General features: G+C 49.5%; 1 protein-coding gene across 1 annotated transcript; it reads right to left on the reverse strand.

Moving 5' to 3' along the window:
* Positions 1-3,611: 3,611 nt before the first annotated feature.
* LOC126527154 (uncharacterized) lies at positions 3,612-7,616 on the reverse strand. The gene is made up of 2 exons (XM_050174903.2): positions 7,223-7,616; positions 3,612-5,850 (listed from the first exon to the last, which is right to left on the reverse strand). The coding sequence occupies exon 2, from the start codon at positions 5,833-5,835 to the stop codon at positions 3,769-3,771; it is 2,067 nt and encodes a 688-aa protein (XP_050030860.1). The 5' UTR covers positions 5,836-5,850; positions 7,223-7,616; the 3' UTR covers positions 3,612-3,768.
* Between the last annotated feature and the right edge of the window lie 7,137 nt (positions 7,617-14,753).

A 14,753-nucleotide genomic window follows, 5' to 3' on the forward strand; every position in this document is an offset into this window, starting at 1 on the left:
AGCAGTGGGAAAGTCAAAGGAAGAGACAAAGAGAGCTTCGCTTTAAAAAGAACACAATCAAAAACAAGTGTTGACGCTTAAGAAGGCACATGGTTGCTCAATTGATTCGATGATTAAATGTCGATTATTGTCTTGTCTCTGTTCTCTTTTTCATGTTTATTATTAATACGCGTTGTATACTTCAGGAGTCTCGCCAGCCGCGCACCTGTCTTGGGCGACTCTCCTCCGCTAGTGACCCCCAAAATAAAGCTAGCGACATTCCTCCTCTCCTGGCCTCCTTGTCGCCGGATGCGCCTTCCCTCACTGCTCGACTTATCAGTATGGCGGCTAGATACTCTCATGCCATCTTCGGCTGGTCGTTTCTGAGCGCTCTGGAGCGCTCTCGCGAGCGGCGTTGTCTTCGGCTGGTCGAAAGAGGGCGTGCGCCCTGCGTTCGGCTGGTTCTTCTCGATTGCTCTCCTCTATCTTGGAGCACTCTGAGGCGCTCCGAGCACTGTCGTCGGAGCAGTCGTCGAGATTGAAACGTCATCACAGCGCCGCGTCGCTGCTGTTGGCGACGGCCCACCGTAACCTTGGCAACCTAGGCTACTGCATGCTGGTGTCTCGACGAACGCGCGTTCCGCCGGCGCGTCCGCCGGTTTTCCCGACAGCACCGGGAGCTCTGGATAGGCGAAACATCGGGCGTCACGTGGTTTCGCATCTGCCATTTCCTCCTCCGAGAGCGCGTCGCACGTTCGGCTTGCGCGCTCGTCTTCTACCTCTTTTAGCTCGGGGAACGCCGGATCTGCCCGACTCTGCTTCGGGAGATGGAAGCGACCAGTCGAAGATACCATCAGTTTGCTCCGTTTGATCGCGGGTCCACGATCACCGCGATCATGAGGCTGCGCACCGCGATCATGAGCAACAGTCGTGGCGACGGCGCAAGTAAAAAAAAAAAAAGAAAGGAAGTGCGCGGGCGCTCGCCCGCTTGTCTCCGCGGCCCAGAGTTTCTAGTTCATATAGTGAGATATGCTCCGCGGTAATGGGATAGAGAAAAACATTCAAGAGGGGGCACTTGGCAAAAAACTGGCAACACGAAACACGTCACGCCTAGTGTTCGCCCCATCCGTTAGCTGCCGCGAGCACCGAAAAAAAAGTGAAATGAAGTCAACAAACATTGTATTTTCTTTATTCTTTCCTGCTAAAGCTAATAAAGCTTGCCGCATAAATGAACCTATACTTTGCGACTTTCTTGCGTTGGCCTAGCGATAGGCCATTGACATGCCAGATGCACGTGTCATACGCCAGACACGCCACCGAAGCGAGCGAGGTCGGCTGCGCATGTGAGCGGCCGCCTGTTCGGCGACCCGTCTGTCTCTTTCGGATGTATACACTCTCAAACAAATGTACAACCTTTTGGGGTGTATATTTGTCATACAAAAATAATCGTCATCTGTCTTGACTGCGTCTGCTTTCTTGAAAACGCTGCGCTCGCTAGTTTACTGTCGAGAATGCACTGTAATGCTGATAACGCGCATGCCGTTCGTGACTGGGAAGTACCGGGCTCGCAGCGTTAAAGAAAGGAAATGCGGACAAGACAGATGACGATTATCGTTGTATGGCAAGATACGACCCAAGGGGTGTAATTTTGCTTAAGTGTATAGCCTGGTTTCTTGGGTTCGTTCTCCACTCCGACACGGCACCACTGTGCTATTGGACTACGGTAAGGTGAGAAATTTTGTTTGACAGTCTGCGCTGGATTTCAAGCAATTTAGTCTTGCACGCACAGCCCCGACGGTGGGATGACGCAGTTAGCGAAAAACAGTTCGGCCCTTGTGGTGCTGTTGGTTTTTTACTTTCTGTGGTCCCCAACGTTATTGTAACTCATTTCTGTACTTTTTTTGGGCACGCTCGCCGCGCCTGGCGGAAAGCAGCTCGACCGTAATGACGCAGTTAGCTTCGCGCGTACTGGAATCTTACTGGGACAAGGTCGTGACACTTCAACCCCCCAACAATATATACCTTCTTTCGGTACTCACGCTTGTCGAAAACGCGACGAGCGACTGCCAAGAGTGATAACACGAGAGTGCGTTGCTTGCGCCTGCAGAACGCGCTGAAGGCCGAGGAGTTCAATAAACTATAGGAACTTGTAACTCGAAAATTGCGTGTTGTGAACGACTGAAAACAGGCTTTTCACCCCCGCATGTCTTGAGTTCGTGTAGAAGGCATTCTGCGAGCGTCTAGCATGGTCTGGCTGGGAGCCTGTGTTGTGGCCATCTCTGTCTGCGTAGCGTACCATAGCGTCAGCTGAGGCCGCGTTATTAATTAAAAATTAAATTATGAGGTTTTACGTGCAGAAACCACTTTCTGATTATGAGGCACGCCGTACTGGGGGACTTCGGAAATTTCAACCACCTGGGGTTCTTTAACGTGCACCTGAATCTAAGTACACGGGTGTTATCGCATATCGCCCCCATCGAAGTGCAGCCGCCGTGGCCAGGATTCGATCCCGCGACCTCGTGCTCAGCAGCCAAACACCTTAGCCACTGAGCAACCACGGCGGGTAAAGGGGCTAAGTTATGTCGAAAACACGCAGTCGCCCTTGTATTTGTGCTCTTGCAGGAAATAATGCCTGGGAATGGGGGGAGAATGCTTGGAAATCAGATATATTTCAGGTATCATATTTTATGGTATTGTTTGGAATGAGTCGGGTATCTTCTAGGCCATGTATGGAAAAGCAACTTGCTTTTGTTTGTAATGCCACCCATTCACCATTTTCGCACGCTTCGCCTCTAGAATCAGTATTGCTATAAGGTCTAAACACCAAAACGACACATGTTTGTAATTTACTTTTTTTTTTTCAGCTGATGCCGTCCGGTAGTGTTTCGTACGGGTAGTGCTGCTTACCTGGTGCCGCAACATTGGATGAATGCCCAAAAATCCCGGAATGAGCATTTATATAGAACAAAATAAGCATTTATAATAGCTTTTCTTTGACGCCGTAGTAGTGCGCTACAGGCACGAGACGCTATCCGCAGACGCACAGCCCTATTCTAAAACTCCCTATCGAGCCTTTGCCGAGACCTAATCCCAGCAAAAAGAAAAGAAGAACGGCGTACCCGTCGTGGGACTTTTTTTTTTACGCCTAAATTGAGTTATAATTGATTTACAAGCGAAAACCACAATTTTATTATGAGGCACGTATACCAGTAATGACCTCCGATTATTTTTTACCACCTGCAGGGGGCTCGCCAACCTGCACCTAAATACAAGTAAACGGGCGTCATTGCATTTCGCCCCCGTCAGAATGCATATCGCCGGGATCGTACCCGCGACCTCAGTAGCGCAATGCCATTGCCACTGCGATACGTACTACGGTGCATGAGTCCAAATAAAAAAATAAAACCCACAAATTTCTTTTTCGCTTGCTCCTTTTCCGCTATCCGTTACGAACATTTGCAAGCATGCACAGTTTCCAGCTCTTCCGACTATGGCTTTTTTTCGCCCTTGCATATTCACGAGCCATTCGTTTTCTGAAGACGCGAAATATACAAACAGCAAGCTTTAAGGAAAGAACTTCCACTTGCCAGGAAAAGCCTGGGGAAATGGGAGCCCTAACAATAGTCGCTATAGAAATTCTGTCGCGCTTTTACTGACTTTCTGTTGCATTCGGCAGATTTTCTGCTTGAATGCAAACGTACATCGCGCCTGATCTCCGCAACAGTGATAGGTGACGCTTTTCACTCGACGCTCTATCTTCTACACAACTTGGCCTCAGCCCTCGCAACTTCACTGACTTTGCGACGCGCTCAATAGGCGGCGAGCCGATGCCTGCACTAGGCTCCTGCATTCCTCGCGTCCCTTGCCCCAAACGGCGGCAACCGCATCGATCAGCGAGTCGCTATCGGAGAGAAGCTGCAGGCCCCGTATGGACTCGTCGTCCGCCGAAGAGTTCAACACGCAGTCGACGGCACGATTGAGGAACAACCGATTCCTGTCGAGGATGCTCAGGATGGGATACATGCTGACGCTAGGCAAATACTCGAAGTCTAAACTGAGAAGAACGAAGTTGTCCTCTAAAGCGCGAGCGAAAGACCGGACGGCGTGCTCTCCGAGATAGTGAGATGTGAACGCCAGGCGATGCAAGGTCCGGCTCGTGCGCATCAGTTCTTGCAGCGCTTTGACGTCCTGGTCTATGTGGAGGCACTGGTGAAATTTGGCCTCGCCGACACTCTTGTTACGGACGAGGCCACGGATGATGGCGGTCACGTAGCCGTAGGAGTAGTTGACAGTCTCCACGGTAAGCTTCTTCAAGGAACGCGTACTCTCGAGAAAAGACATCGTAGCGTCGCCGCACTCCCGAGCGACTGCTCTGGGGCAGTTGACGACGAGTTCCGTAAGCAAAGTGCCGCTCGCACGCACCGCGTCGAACCAGTGAACGACGCCGGACGACGTGGAATCTGCAGTCCAGCCGACGCAAAGTCGCTGGAAGTGGTGTTCCCCTGGTCGCAGCGACGCGGCCCATTCTTCGAGACCACGCGTGTTCCACGTGACACCCAGGCGAGCGCAGCGGTTCGCAGTGAGGGGCGAACTCGGCGTCCACGTCTCCGGAACGTCAACGAACCCGAGTCGAACGTACTCTACCGTGGTGTTGTGCGAGAGCGATTCTACGAAGCTTGACAAGGCTTTGCAACTCAACGTGCACTGAGAGATGTCCAGGCGCTTTAAAGTAGAGTTTTGTTGCAGGGCCTTGGCTAGCGCACCAGCTCCGACATCGGTGATGTTGTTCTGGGAAAGGCAGACGTCTTGGAGCGTGTCATTCTCCCGCAGAATGTCTGCTACGATTAGAGCACAGGTGTCGTTCAAGCTAACTTCCACGAGCTTCAGGCACTCGAGTCTACGGTTCGAGCGTAGCGCCTCCAAGCCCTCCCAAAAGATGTAGTTCGGTTCTTCGTACGAGTTGAGGAGTGCCAGCTCTTCCAAGGTTGTGTTGTCTTTCAAGGATGTGAGTATTGTTCCGACCGCGTCTGCTCCCAACACCCATCCTATGGAAAGTTTTCGCAGCGTTTTGTTACGCTTCAACGCATCGGACAAGATAGTGGCGTTCGATAGTGGCAGTCTCTTGTTACACCCGATTTCCAGCACGCTCAGCGAGGAAGAACACCCGACGACGCGGAACAATCTCCTTGAAATCTTGCTCGAAAGACCGTTTCTCATAACGAGACGGCGCAAGCTGCTTTTCTTAACCGCCTCGGCGATTTCCCCTAACGACTCGACGGTCGGCATGAGCTCGTTGACGTCCAAGACATCGAGTCTTCGAGAAAGTGGTGCCAGGGCGGAAGACAGGATAGTCAAAGCGTGCGTTCCGCGCCAAACACCGCTCACGTCACCGGGATAAACGCGGACCTCCACTATTCCTTTGTTCTGACGCAGCGCTTTGGAAATCAGCTTTGGGAAGTAGCAGAACAAAACTGCAGTATCACCCACGTCAAGACGCGTGATGCATCGGTGCTCTTTCAGCAGCGAGTACACTAGCGTGACACTTTCGAGGAGGGTGCTCTCAAGGTTCTGGTAATCTTGGCTGACGTCCGGAAAAGAGCTAAGCGCCAACTTTCCGGAAGCATGTTCGAAAATGTGCATCGAAGCGACGCGCATCACTTCATTCAGTGCGGGCAGGTACCACGTGATCCAGCAGCGGCTGGGGTTCTGCGCAGTACTGCTGCATGGCTTGTCGAGGTCTACACCGCAGGCTTTAAAGTTCAGCAAAATGCTCTTGATCCTGGCTGCGAGCCGTCTGAAATCCACGCAGGAGATTTCACTTAGGATGCCGCCGAGATCGCTGGGCCCCGACGCCATGCCGTCGTTTCTTTTCTGAAACGAGTGCGCAAACATACCCTGTTAGGCTTAATGGAAGTGTCAGTGTCGAAATGCGTTTATGCCTTTCGCAGCTAATGTACTTGCCGCGAGACCGATTCCACGCAGCACCGTCGCCGTGTGTATAGGCGGTCGGCGGCACGCACTGAAATGAACACCGCGACGCTTCGCTGCTGTCTATATATTTCAATCGGTTGTGTGCCCATAAACCCCGCCGACAACAGCATATAGGCCACATTTTTTGAACGAGATGAGCAGGGCGTTCCGATTTTGCCCGAAAGTAGCGCTAACTGTCATTCAGCGGAGGACTGGCGCACAGCCACAGTCTGTTTCGACACTTATGCTATTTGTGCGTGTTCCGCTTGCGTTCTGCGTATTAATTCCGTTCGCATTGTCGTAGTGTGTTCAACTAATGCAGCATTTTCTGCTAATCTTGCACTGGTTAAAAGAACAACAATCCTGTTCATGTATAAATTGCTAATGTGAACTCTATATGCGTCACCGTTTGTACCCACAGCTCCATTTTTTTCCTCTGTGAAGTCGAAAACAATTACTAACTTGGGTAAACAAGCTATAGGTCACTGTGAGCGACAATGCGTGAGCATGATTGTCATGCTGCTTTGCACGGCTGATCTATATAGCGGGCACGCGGAGCGGCGCGAGCCAATGGGGCCTCTGGGGAGGAAGGTACCTCACCGTATTACTCTTTATCTTTCTTTATCTATCTTTAGTTCTCATTATCTCGGCGCTTGAGCCGTCTGGAACACAGAATATAGTGAAGCCGTTAATTATGCACTAGACGAGCGAGAAAATGGCATTCAACATGACTTCGTCAACAGTAATGCGATGAGGCATCGCGATTGGATCCTTTAATATACGTAGTATGCACGTGACGTCACATCCGCTGCTTCTGCTACCTTCGGCCATCTTGGGGTACCTTATCAACAGGCGCGCGCATAGGACTATAGGTTCCCAGAGCTGGCGCTGCCGTAAACCGGAAGCGCGGAGTATCATTGAATGACGTACGTGCATACTATGTATTCCTGCGGAGCGCGCACGTCCGAGCCCCCCGGTTGCTCACAGCGCGGCGTGTTCTCGCGAGAAATATAAACAAGAGAGGAGAACTGGCCCGACATGATGGCGGAGCAACGCCATGGCAACGCCAACTTCCGGCTTCAGAGAGAGTGACGTCAGGGCCCCTCCTTAATTTTTTTGTTTAGTTTTTTTACTTCGTCTCTCGGCGGAAATACACACGGCGCTATCTATCGTGCTAGGAACGAATCAATGACTGTTTACCAACGTCGTGATGAAACGAGCATGTTGACGTTGTGGTGCACAGCAAGCGGTGAAAATCAAAGGCAATACTTACCAGGCCCAGCGATAACAGCAGGAGGCCACGCAGGAAAGGCGCGGCCGAAGTTGTACTCACGCGGTGCAGACAGTCATACACGGATAACAGCGAGGAGCGCTCAGCACCGCACTGATAGAGCTACATGGCTACACGACGTCACCCCTATTTACCATTTGCACCGAGATCCTGCAATAGGTGCACAACGCCACCGAACGCGAAAGTCTACACCCTTGTGCAGCGCGGCCTCCAGGACAACCGCGCATTAGCGTGAAGGGGCTTTGCACCAGCGGGTGCCCTTACGCCATCGCGCGTACGCGGGGAAAAGCAGCGGCCGCAGTGACATTGCCTCAGAGATTGGCGTGGCCTAGGTGTGTCGTGTCGCTCCGGTGAGGAACGACGCCGACGCCTCGCGGCATAGAGTTACCTACAAGAATTATTGTAGGAAACTCTATGCCTCGCGGGACGAGACGCCTGGCGGGAAGCTTAACATCGACTTTTGTGAATTCGCACACTCATTTGAACAAGGCGAGAGCTCAAGCGCGACGCACGGGTCGGTAACGCGCGGCAGATGATGTGCACGCTGCTGAAACCAGCAGACAGTGCTCGGGCGCAACGTCCATATTGTGAAGGACGGGTTGTTGCCGCAAGCCTGCTTTCTTATCTGTGCAATAAGACCGAGCTGCTATTTACATTTTACTGTCCTCTGACCTTTGCACGACTATTGTTTGCGTGTAATGAAAAATTAAGTTCGATATGTAACATCAAGCTACAGTTGGAGTATGTTCCGAGTCAAACACTATACACACTTGTTTGTGGAACATATATGCTCGCGCGCAACGAAGTTACGCACCTCGTTCTGCTCTTTCATAGTTGCCCGCTTATTTGCATCTAATAAAAAATAAATCCCCAGTCGAGAGGACACTTTGGTAGCCAAACCTCACTCATCGCGTATCACTACAGTCAAAAGGGGAAGAAGAAAGAAATAGTGGCTAGTACAACTAATCAGCCGTTTCCACAGCGGCTGCCATCTTGAGAGCGCTGAACGACATAAATCAGATATTGTGTGGCCCCAGAGATCGCACCGCCGTGCTCACGTGCGATCTCAGAGGCTAGGGATACGGAATCAACGCGGATGTTTAGCGACGGGCTGGAAAAACCGGACTATTTGCGTTTGTTTCGAAATCGACTCGAACCGCTTTTGCGTGGAATAGTTTCCCTTACAGTAGGGAAACAATTTTCCTTTCAGCAGAAAGCAATTGTTAATTTTATTTATCTCTACCCCTCTAGAAAAGAAATTCAACCAGAATCCGTGGAAGCAAGATTGAAAGCTTTCTTATCCTGTCGGACGTTTCGTGAATGCTTTTGGATCACTGAAATGCAACGGATACACTGGCAAGACCCTGTAGAAACACTGCTCAAGGATTTGAAGATTTTATGATATTTTGATTATACCTGCGTGAATTTGTTGCATAACGTTTTTGTGCGAGTGTCATTCCCTGCCAAGTGTCCCATACGTATCGCTTGACAATATCAGATATTGCTTTAAAAAATCATGGCTACTTACTAGTTTGCTCAGAATGATTTCCCAATCATATTATTGCTGAAAAAAGCTTCCCTATCAGGGGACTTCAAAGTTTGCTCAAGTAAGCAAAACATGGTTCCTGTTGCCTAGATCTTCGGTATTGAACCTACGAGTATTCGTATTCAATGTGTAAAGGTGCTCATTGGCAACGAGCTTCGATCAAGAAATGCCTCCTTAAGAGTATACGTCCCAAACAGTGACAAAAATCTACCAAGTTGACCACCCTTTTGGTGAATTTACTAGAAATTTGTTCATTGTAACTATTTTATAGAATTCTCCCGGATCTGTGTATTACACTACAATTATTTAAGCGCCAATAAAGTGTAGAAATTTTCTAAAATAAAACGCCTAACATATAAAAAAAAAATTCGCAGTTTCGCACGAAAGGCGAAGCATCGATTACAGTAGCCAATTAATAGACAGCTCTGCGAAGTAAGGATAGTAATTTCATTGGCCGTATAAACTTGTAAACATTTGCTTCCGGAATAAATTAACAAGCATGGTGCCACGCGCGTACAAGCAAACATAAACACACATCTCACTCGATGACCGCGGACACCCGCTGTCAAAATGCTGGCGTGAAGAGGCGAGGCAGCTGCAGGGAGCGAATCGACATTCGTGCTGTCTCGCTTCAACGCGAACGGCAAGAACATAGCGCACGCGAAAAGCTATCAGCTCTCGTTGCATGTAGATTCTGTCGCCACCGCACGTTGTTTTCAAGATACGGCCCGCTCAGCGGCTCCATGCGCATCCGTCTCCGGAGTAGAACACAGAACCCCCGTGCACGGTGCGTCGCGCGCGATGGAAGACGGCGTGCTTCCTCCCGGCCTTCCTCCCTTGCGCGCGCGAAATGCTGGCTGAAGTGAAAGTTCCGTCAGCATGTGACTCATGCTGACCGAAGTGAAAGACGTTTCGCGTGAAGATGTCGATTTTACTGAAACGCTACGGCGGCGCCATCTGTCGTCCCTACGCTGAAGTGCGCGTTGTGGCTAGCGGCACAACTCTCCGTTTCTTATAATAACGCTAGTTAAAGTATGCTTGACTTGTGCACATGTAATACGGACGTTAACGTAACATGGAATAATATGTGGCACACATTAATGAAACCGGCATAACTTCCTGAGCTCGACTTTCATTGAAAGTCAGCATTCTCTAAAGCAAAGTTTCTGCAGCAGCGCAGAGTACATTATTAAATTTACACAACGTGCAAATTAGTAAGATTGTCGTGGCGGGTGCTTTATGGTTTAAGAGCGTAGAAAGATAATCTCGGCATGGTAAATTCAGTGCGAGAACATTCCTAAACATATGCTATTGCGTCAAAGAAATATGAATTTACAAACGTCGCAGATATTCCTTTGGCCCTTTAAGCGAACACAAATTGGAGCAACTTATTTCTGCACTAATCATGAAAGGAAAACGCAAGGAGGAATAAAATCAGATAAATAATTGGTAACAGTTAGGCAGCACTTCGAGCCACGGTATAGAAGCGAGTGCAGGACTCCCAAGTCGTGGTTGGCTGGTTCGTCACGGTACAGCTGGAAACACCATAGCATCTAGGAAGTCTTGGCACAAGCCGCCGTAAGGGGCACGAATTCGCCAGCCGTCCAGCCAATCGCTTATCCGTCCACGCTTTGACGTCTGCGAAGCGACCGATGACGCTTTCTCCCTCTTTCCCTGCCGCCCTTCCCCCGTTGCAGCTTGCGGACTGGCTGCGATGGCGCACGCTCGACATCAGTTGGCCAGCAACGCCGCCCTGGCAGCGCGCAACACCTCGTGGCCCGTTTTCGAGCAGTTCCCGGTCATGTCTCCCAGGTGAGTGTCGTAGAGAAGCCAGGTCATGTTGGGCCGAAGTTTGGCCACATTCCTCAGCTGTTCCACCTGCGCACGCAATTGACAAAGCGCGACGATGTGGTTATCGGCCGATACGGGAGTGTTGGGTGTCTGAAAGAGCGACACGCGCACGTAAGCCGTGGCAGGGTAGTAGACTGTACGGTACTGACATCGCGGGTGCGCAGTGATATATACCCTGCGGATATATCCCGCGCTCGTCCTGTTTGGTCTTCCTTTTCTTGTGGACTTGTTTTTTGTGCGTGAAAGACAAATGCACTTCATATTGTCGCGTTCTAGTGACGGTGAAGAACGACGCAGTGCCAAAACAGCGTTTCAAATTTAACTCTCTGTTGGGCGAACTTCTGCTCAGCGAAACAAGTAACACTAGAGCACAACGATATATAGCGGCGAGCGAAGTCTGCGACCGTCGAAAATATGATCTGCGGTTCAGACGCGTCGGTCACTCATACATAGCTCAACGAACCTTCTGGCGTGATCGCGTGCGCTCTCATAAGTTCTAGAATGTACACCAGTATTCCCGTCGCGCACAGGGGACGACGCATTCTGTGACGATCGCTTCGGCGGTATACTATCGCCTTCGCGTGACATAGTGCACAACCAGCCAGTCAGCTCATGCGATTTTGCTCAACCATCCTATCAGCACGCACTTGACGATGATACTGTCGCCGAAAGGGATCGTAGCAGAATACGTCCCCAGAATTCGGTTACACGAGGCTTAGCGACAACATAGACAACACATATAGAACCATCGATAACATTCAACAAACTTTCGGCACAGCTTGCTATAGGACATTAGGTATATGCACGTTATGTTGCCACATCATTCTATCACTATGCATAGCGTTCGCCGCCAGCATTTCCGGGTAAACAGTGCGGTTACACAAGCTGCAGTTGCCGGGAGGCGCGAGAAGCAGTCAGGCATTTTTGAATGCTGTACTGCGTTCCACTCTTAAAGGTGAAGCTTAAGCGTCGTCCAAAATTTTTTCCCTCTTTCATATGAACTGCATTTTTCGGTCACAGGGTATTGCGGTGGATGCCTGTTTAAGACCGGCTTTTGAAATAAACGGTGGTTGCGAGTGCAGCGTTTGTGTCGCCGTGTACTCTCTTCTTTGTGTTGTGATTTTGTCTTCCTCCTCTTCAACATGAGCAACTCAACAAACGCTTCTCTTCCCCCCTCTGAACACACGTTCTCTAGCTATAACAAGGAGGAAATGATAAACGCCAAGGGAAATTCAAGGAGGTGTCTACGTCTCTTTGAAACCGTGCGTCAAATACAGGAAATAGCTACTACATCGCAAATCTAATTATTACACACTGAGGATTGCCACTCTCATAGCCTGGTTTTTGTGCCCGAAAACTTTTTATTTTATAATAACTTTATGTAATGTTACAGCATCCAAAAGTTAGCTTCATATTATTTGCCACTGATTAGTGAAATTTACGAGTTCGTTATGAAAATTAACGGAAGTACACATTTAGCACAAAAGAGTCACTTCTTTTTTCGCATTGTATGACGGCTAGAACTAGAATGGTTAGGGTGGGTATGGTTCTAGCCACCTTAGCGTTGAACTGACTCCTGACCATACAGTCTCTGTAGACTGCAATGTCCATCTGAATGGATACAGATCATATATATAGTGAAGGGAACGATTTTGTCTTTGCATGGCTGCAAGAAGAAAAAGGACAAAAAGGAGGCGGTCATCTCTCGATGCGCGTTCTCCGTTTCAGATGCACGCAAGAGGGCGTTACAAAGGCTACGTACGTCTGTTAAGTCATCAAATCTTTGGCCAAGCCGAGACCGGGCCACGATATGCCTACATTAAAATGAGCACAACGCTCGTAACCCCTGCAGCACGGATTCCGAGATTCGCGTTCCGCTCCCGATCTGGGACGTCATGGCAAGAACACAGTTTCATATTAACATCGCCACGAATCAACCGTGCTACTGTTACTTGCTTGTCGTTCAATAAATGCAAATATCATAGAGAGGACGTGGTTATATTTATAATCATTCTTAGCTTTCTTGAAAAAGCGCTTTTTATTGTGGTAGCAATTATATGAACACTCCTGACGTACTTCTGTCGTCGGCGTCGCCGTCGCCGTGAGGTTCCGCATGAAGTCCAAGGGCGATAGAATAGTCACCGCGCACCGTATATATGCTGTAGAGTCGAGAGGAAGGTTTAATGATACGTAAGCTGTATGTGAAAGTGAAATTGTGCGAGGCTGAAAATGCTCACGCGGCTCAACCTCGCGTGTGCGAGCGAGGAAGGGCCGGAAGCGCGCCCTCTACGGTAGGGCACAAGGCACGCATGGGAGGGGGCGGGGCGTTCTTCTCCGGCGGCTGCCAATTACGGCGCGGCCGCGCGGGCGCCGTATCTTCAAAGCGAGCTGCAACGTCGCCAAAGTACGCAAAGTGATCTATAACGTCGCCAAAGCGTTTTCAAACCTTGGAAAGCGTTCTCTTTGTCCTTATCCCAGTGCACGTTACAAGGTGCTCCCTTTCGGAGGGCGTCCGTTAAAGGACTTGCTATTTGCGAGTAATTCGGAATATACCATTGATAGTACCCCGCAAGTCCCAAAAATGAACGAATGTCTGTTTTCGGGCGCGGCTGTGAAAATTCTCCAATCGTAGCTGGTTTCAGCTCGGCCGGCCGTCTCGTGCCCTGACCGACAACATAGCCCAGATAAGTAACTTGCGAGCAGCCAAACATACACTTTCCCGCTTTCATCGTAAGCCGGCTTCCCTCAACAGTGAGAACAGCTGTTTGAGGTGCGATACGTGCTATTCCCAGCTGTCCGAAAAAATTGCTACACCATCAAAATATCATCAAGATATCAACATCCATTAACTTAGAGAAGCTAAACGGCGCGTTCTTCAGCCCGAAGCTGAGGGTGACAGGGCGAATAGTGCCTACAGGTGAGATAAATGCGGCATAGCGGCTGGCACTTTCTGAAAGGGAAACTTGCCAGTATCCCCGCACGAGATCTACAGTTGAAATGTATTTTGCAACGCTAACTTTTTCAATTCGTTCCTCAATGTTGGGTATCGGGTACAATTGATCCCTATAGTGATGGCATTTAACTTCCTGTAGTCAACACAAGGACGAGGGTCTTTATTGGGGATTTCTACAAGTATTAGCGGTGACGTGTAGTCACTCTCACCAAGCTCAATAACCCCCAACTCTAGCATGCGCTGTATCTCTGCCTCCACAATTTCTCTCTGTCGTGGAGACACCTTGTAAGGCTTTGATATTACGGGTTCGGTTGACATCAGCTCTATTTCGTGCGTTATTAGTTAGGTCATACCTGGCCGATCGCTGAATCTGTCGAGATATTCCCCTAACATCCCTTTTAGCTCATCTAGCTGGTCGGGTCTAAGAGCGGGCGAGCTTACCGAATGTTTTAACACTTCTTCCAGGCTGATTTCAGAGTTGGAGGTTGCCTTATACTCATTAAACTCGGTACTAGTGTCATCCTGCTCCTTGAAGGTAAAGTTAACGACTCCGCTCCTCTCTACTCACGGCTTCATCAAATTGCAGTGGTATATCCTCACCCCCTTCCTGCGACCGGGCATTTTCAGAGCATAGTTAGTATCTGAACGTTTGTGCAACACTTTAACGGGTCTGTCCCAGTGAACTTCAAGCTTGTTCTTTCTTGAAGGTTTGATGATAATTACCTGATCTCCTGCGTTAAACGTACGAAGCCTCGCATTCTTGTCGTAATAAAACTTGGCGTTCTGTTAAGCTACTCCCATGTTCTTTTTTACTAGTTCTTGGGTTGCACTTAGCCGTTCCAGCAGATTTAGCACATATTCTACCACTGTTGCACTCTCTCCTCTTTCCTCTCACATCTCTCATAACATTCTCAGTGGAGAACAGGGTGTCCTCCCATACACTAGTTCTGCTGGCGAGAACCCTGTAGCCTCATTAGGAACCGTTCGCAAAGCAAACAAAGTGGCCGGAAGACAATTCTCCCAGTACTCCTTGTGCTCGTAACAGAGCGCCCGCAAAACTCGCTTAAGCACTCAATGCCACCTCTCTACACTATTTGACTGAGGGTGATAGACGGAACTGTGTATCAACTTTACCCCGCACTTTTGTAAGAATGTAGAAGTCA

The sequence above is a fragment of the Dermacentor andersoni genome, chromosome 9, assembly GCF_023375885.2.
Source record: "Dermacentor andersoni chromosome 9, qqDerAnde1_hic_scaffold, whole genome shotgun sequence".
Lineage (NCBI taxonomy): Eukaryota > Metazoa > Arthropoda > Arachnida > Ixodida > Ixodidae > Dermacentor > Dermacentor andersoni.

Excerpts from the sequence above, each read along its gene's own strand:
- LOC126527154 (XM_050174903.2), bottom strand. The coding sequence starts at position 5,835 with ATGGCGTCGGGGCCCAGCGATCTCGGCGGCATCCTAAGTGAAATCTCC.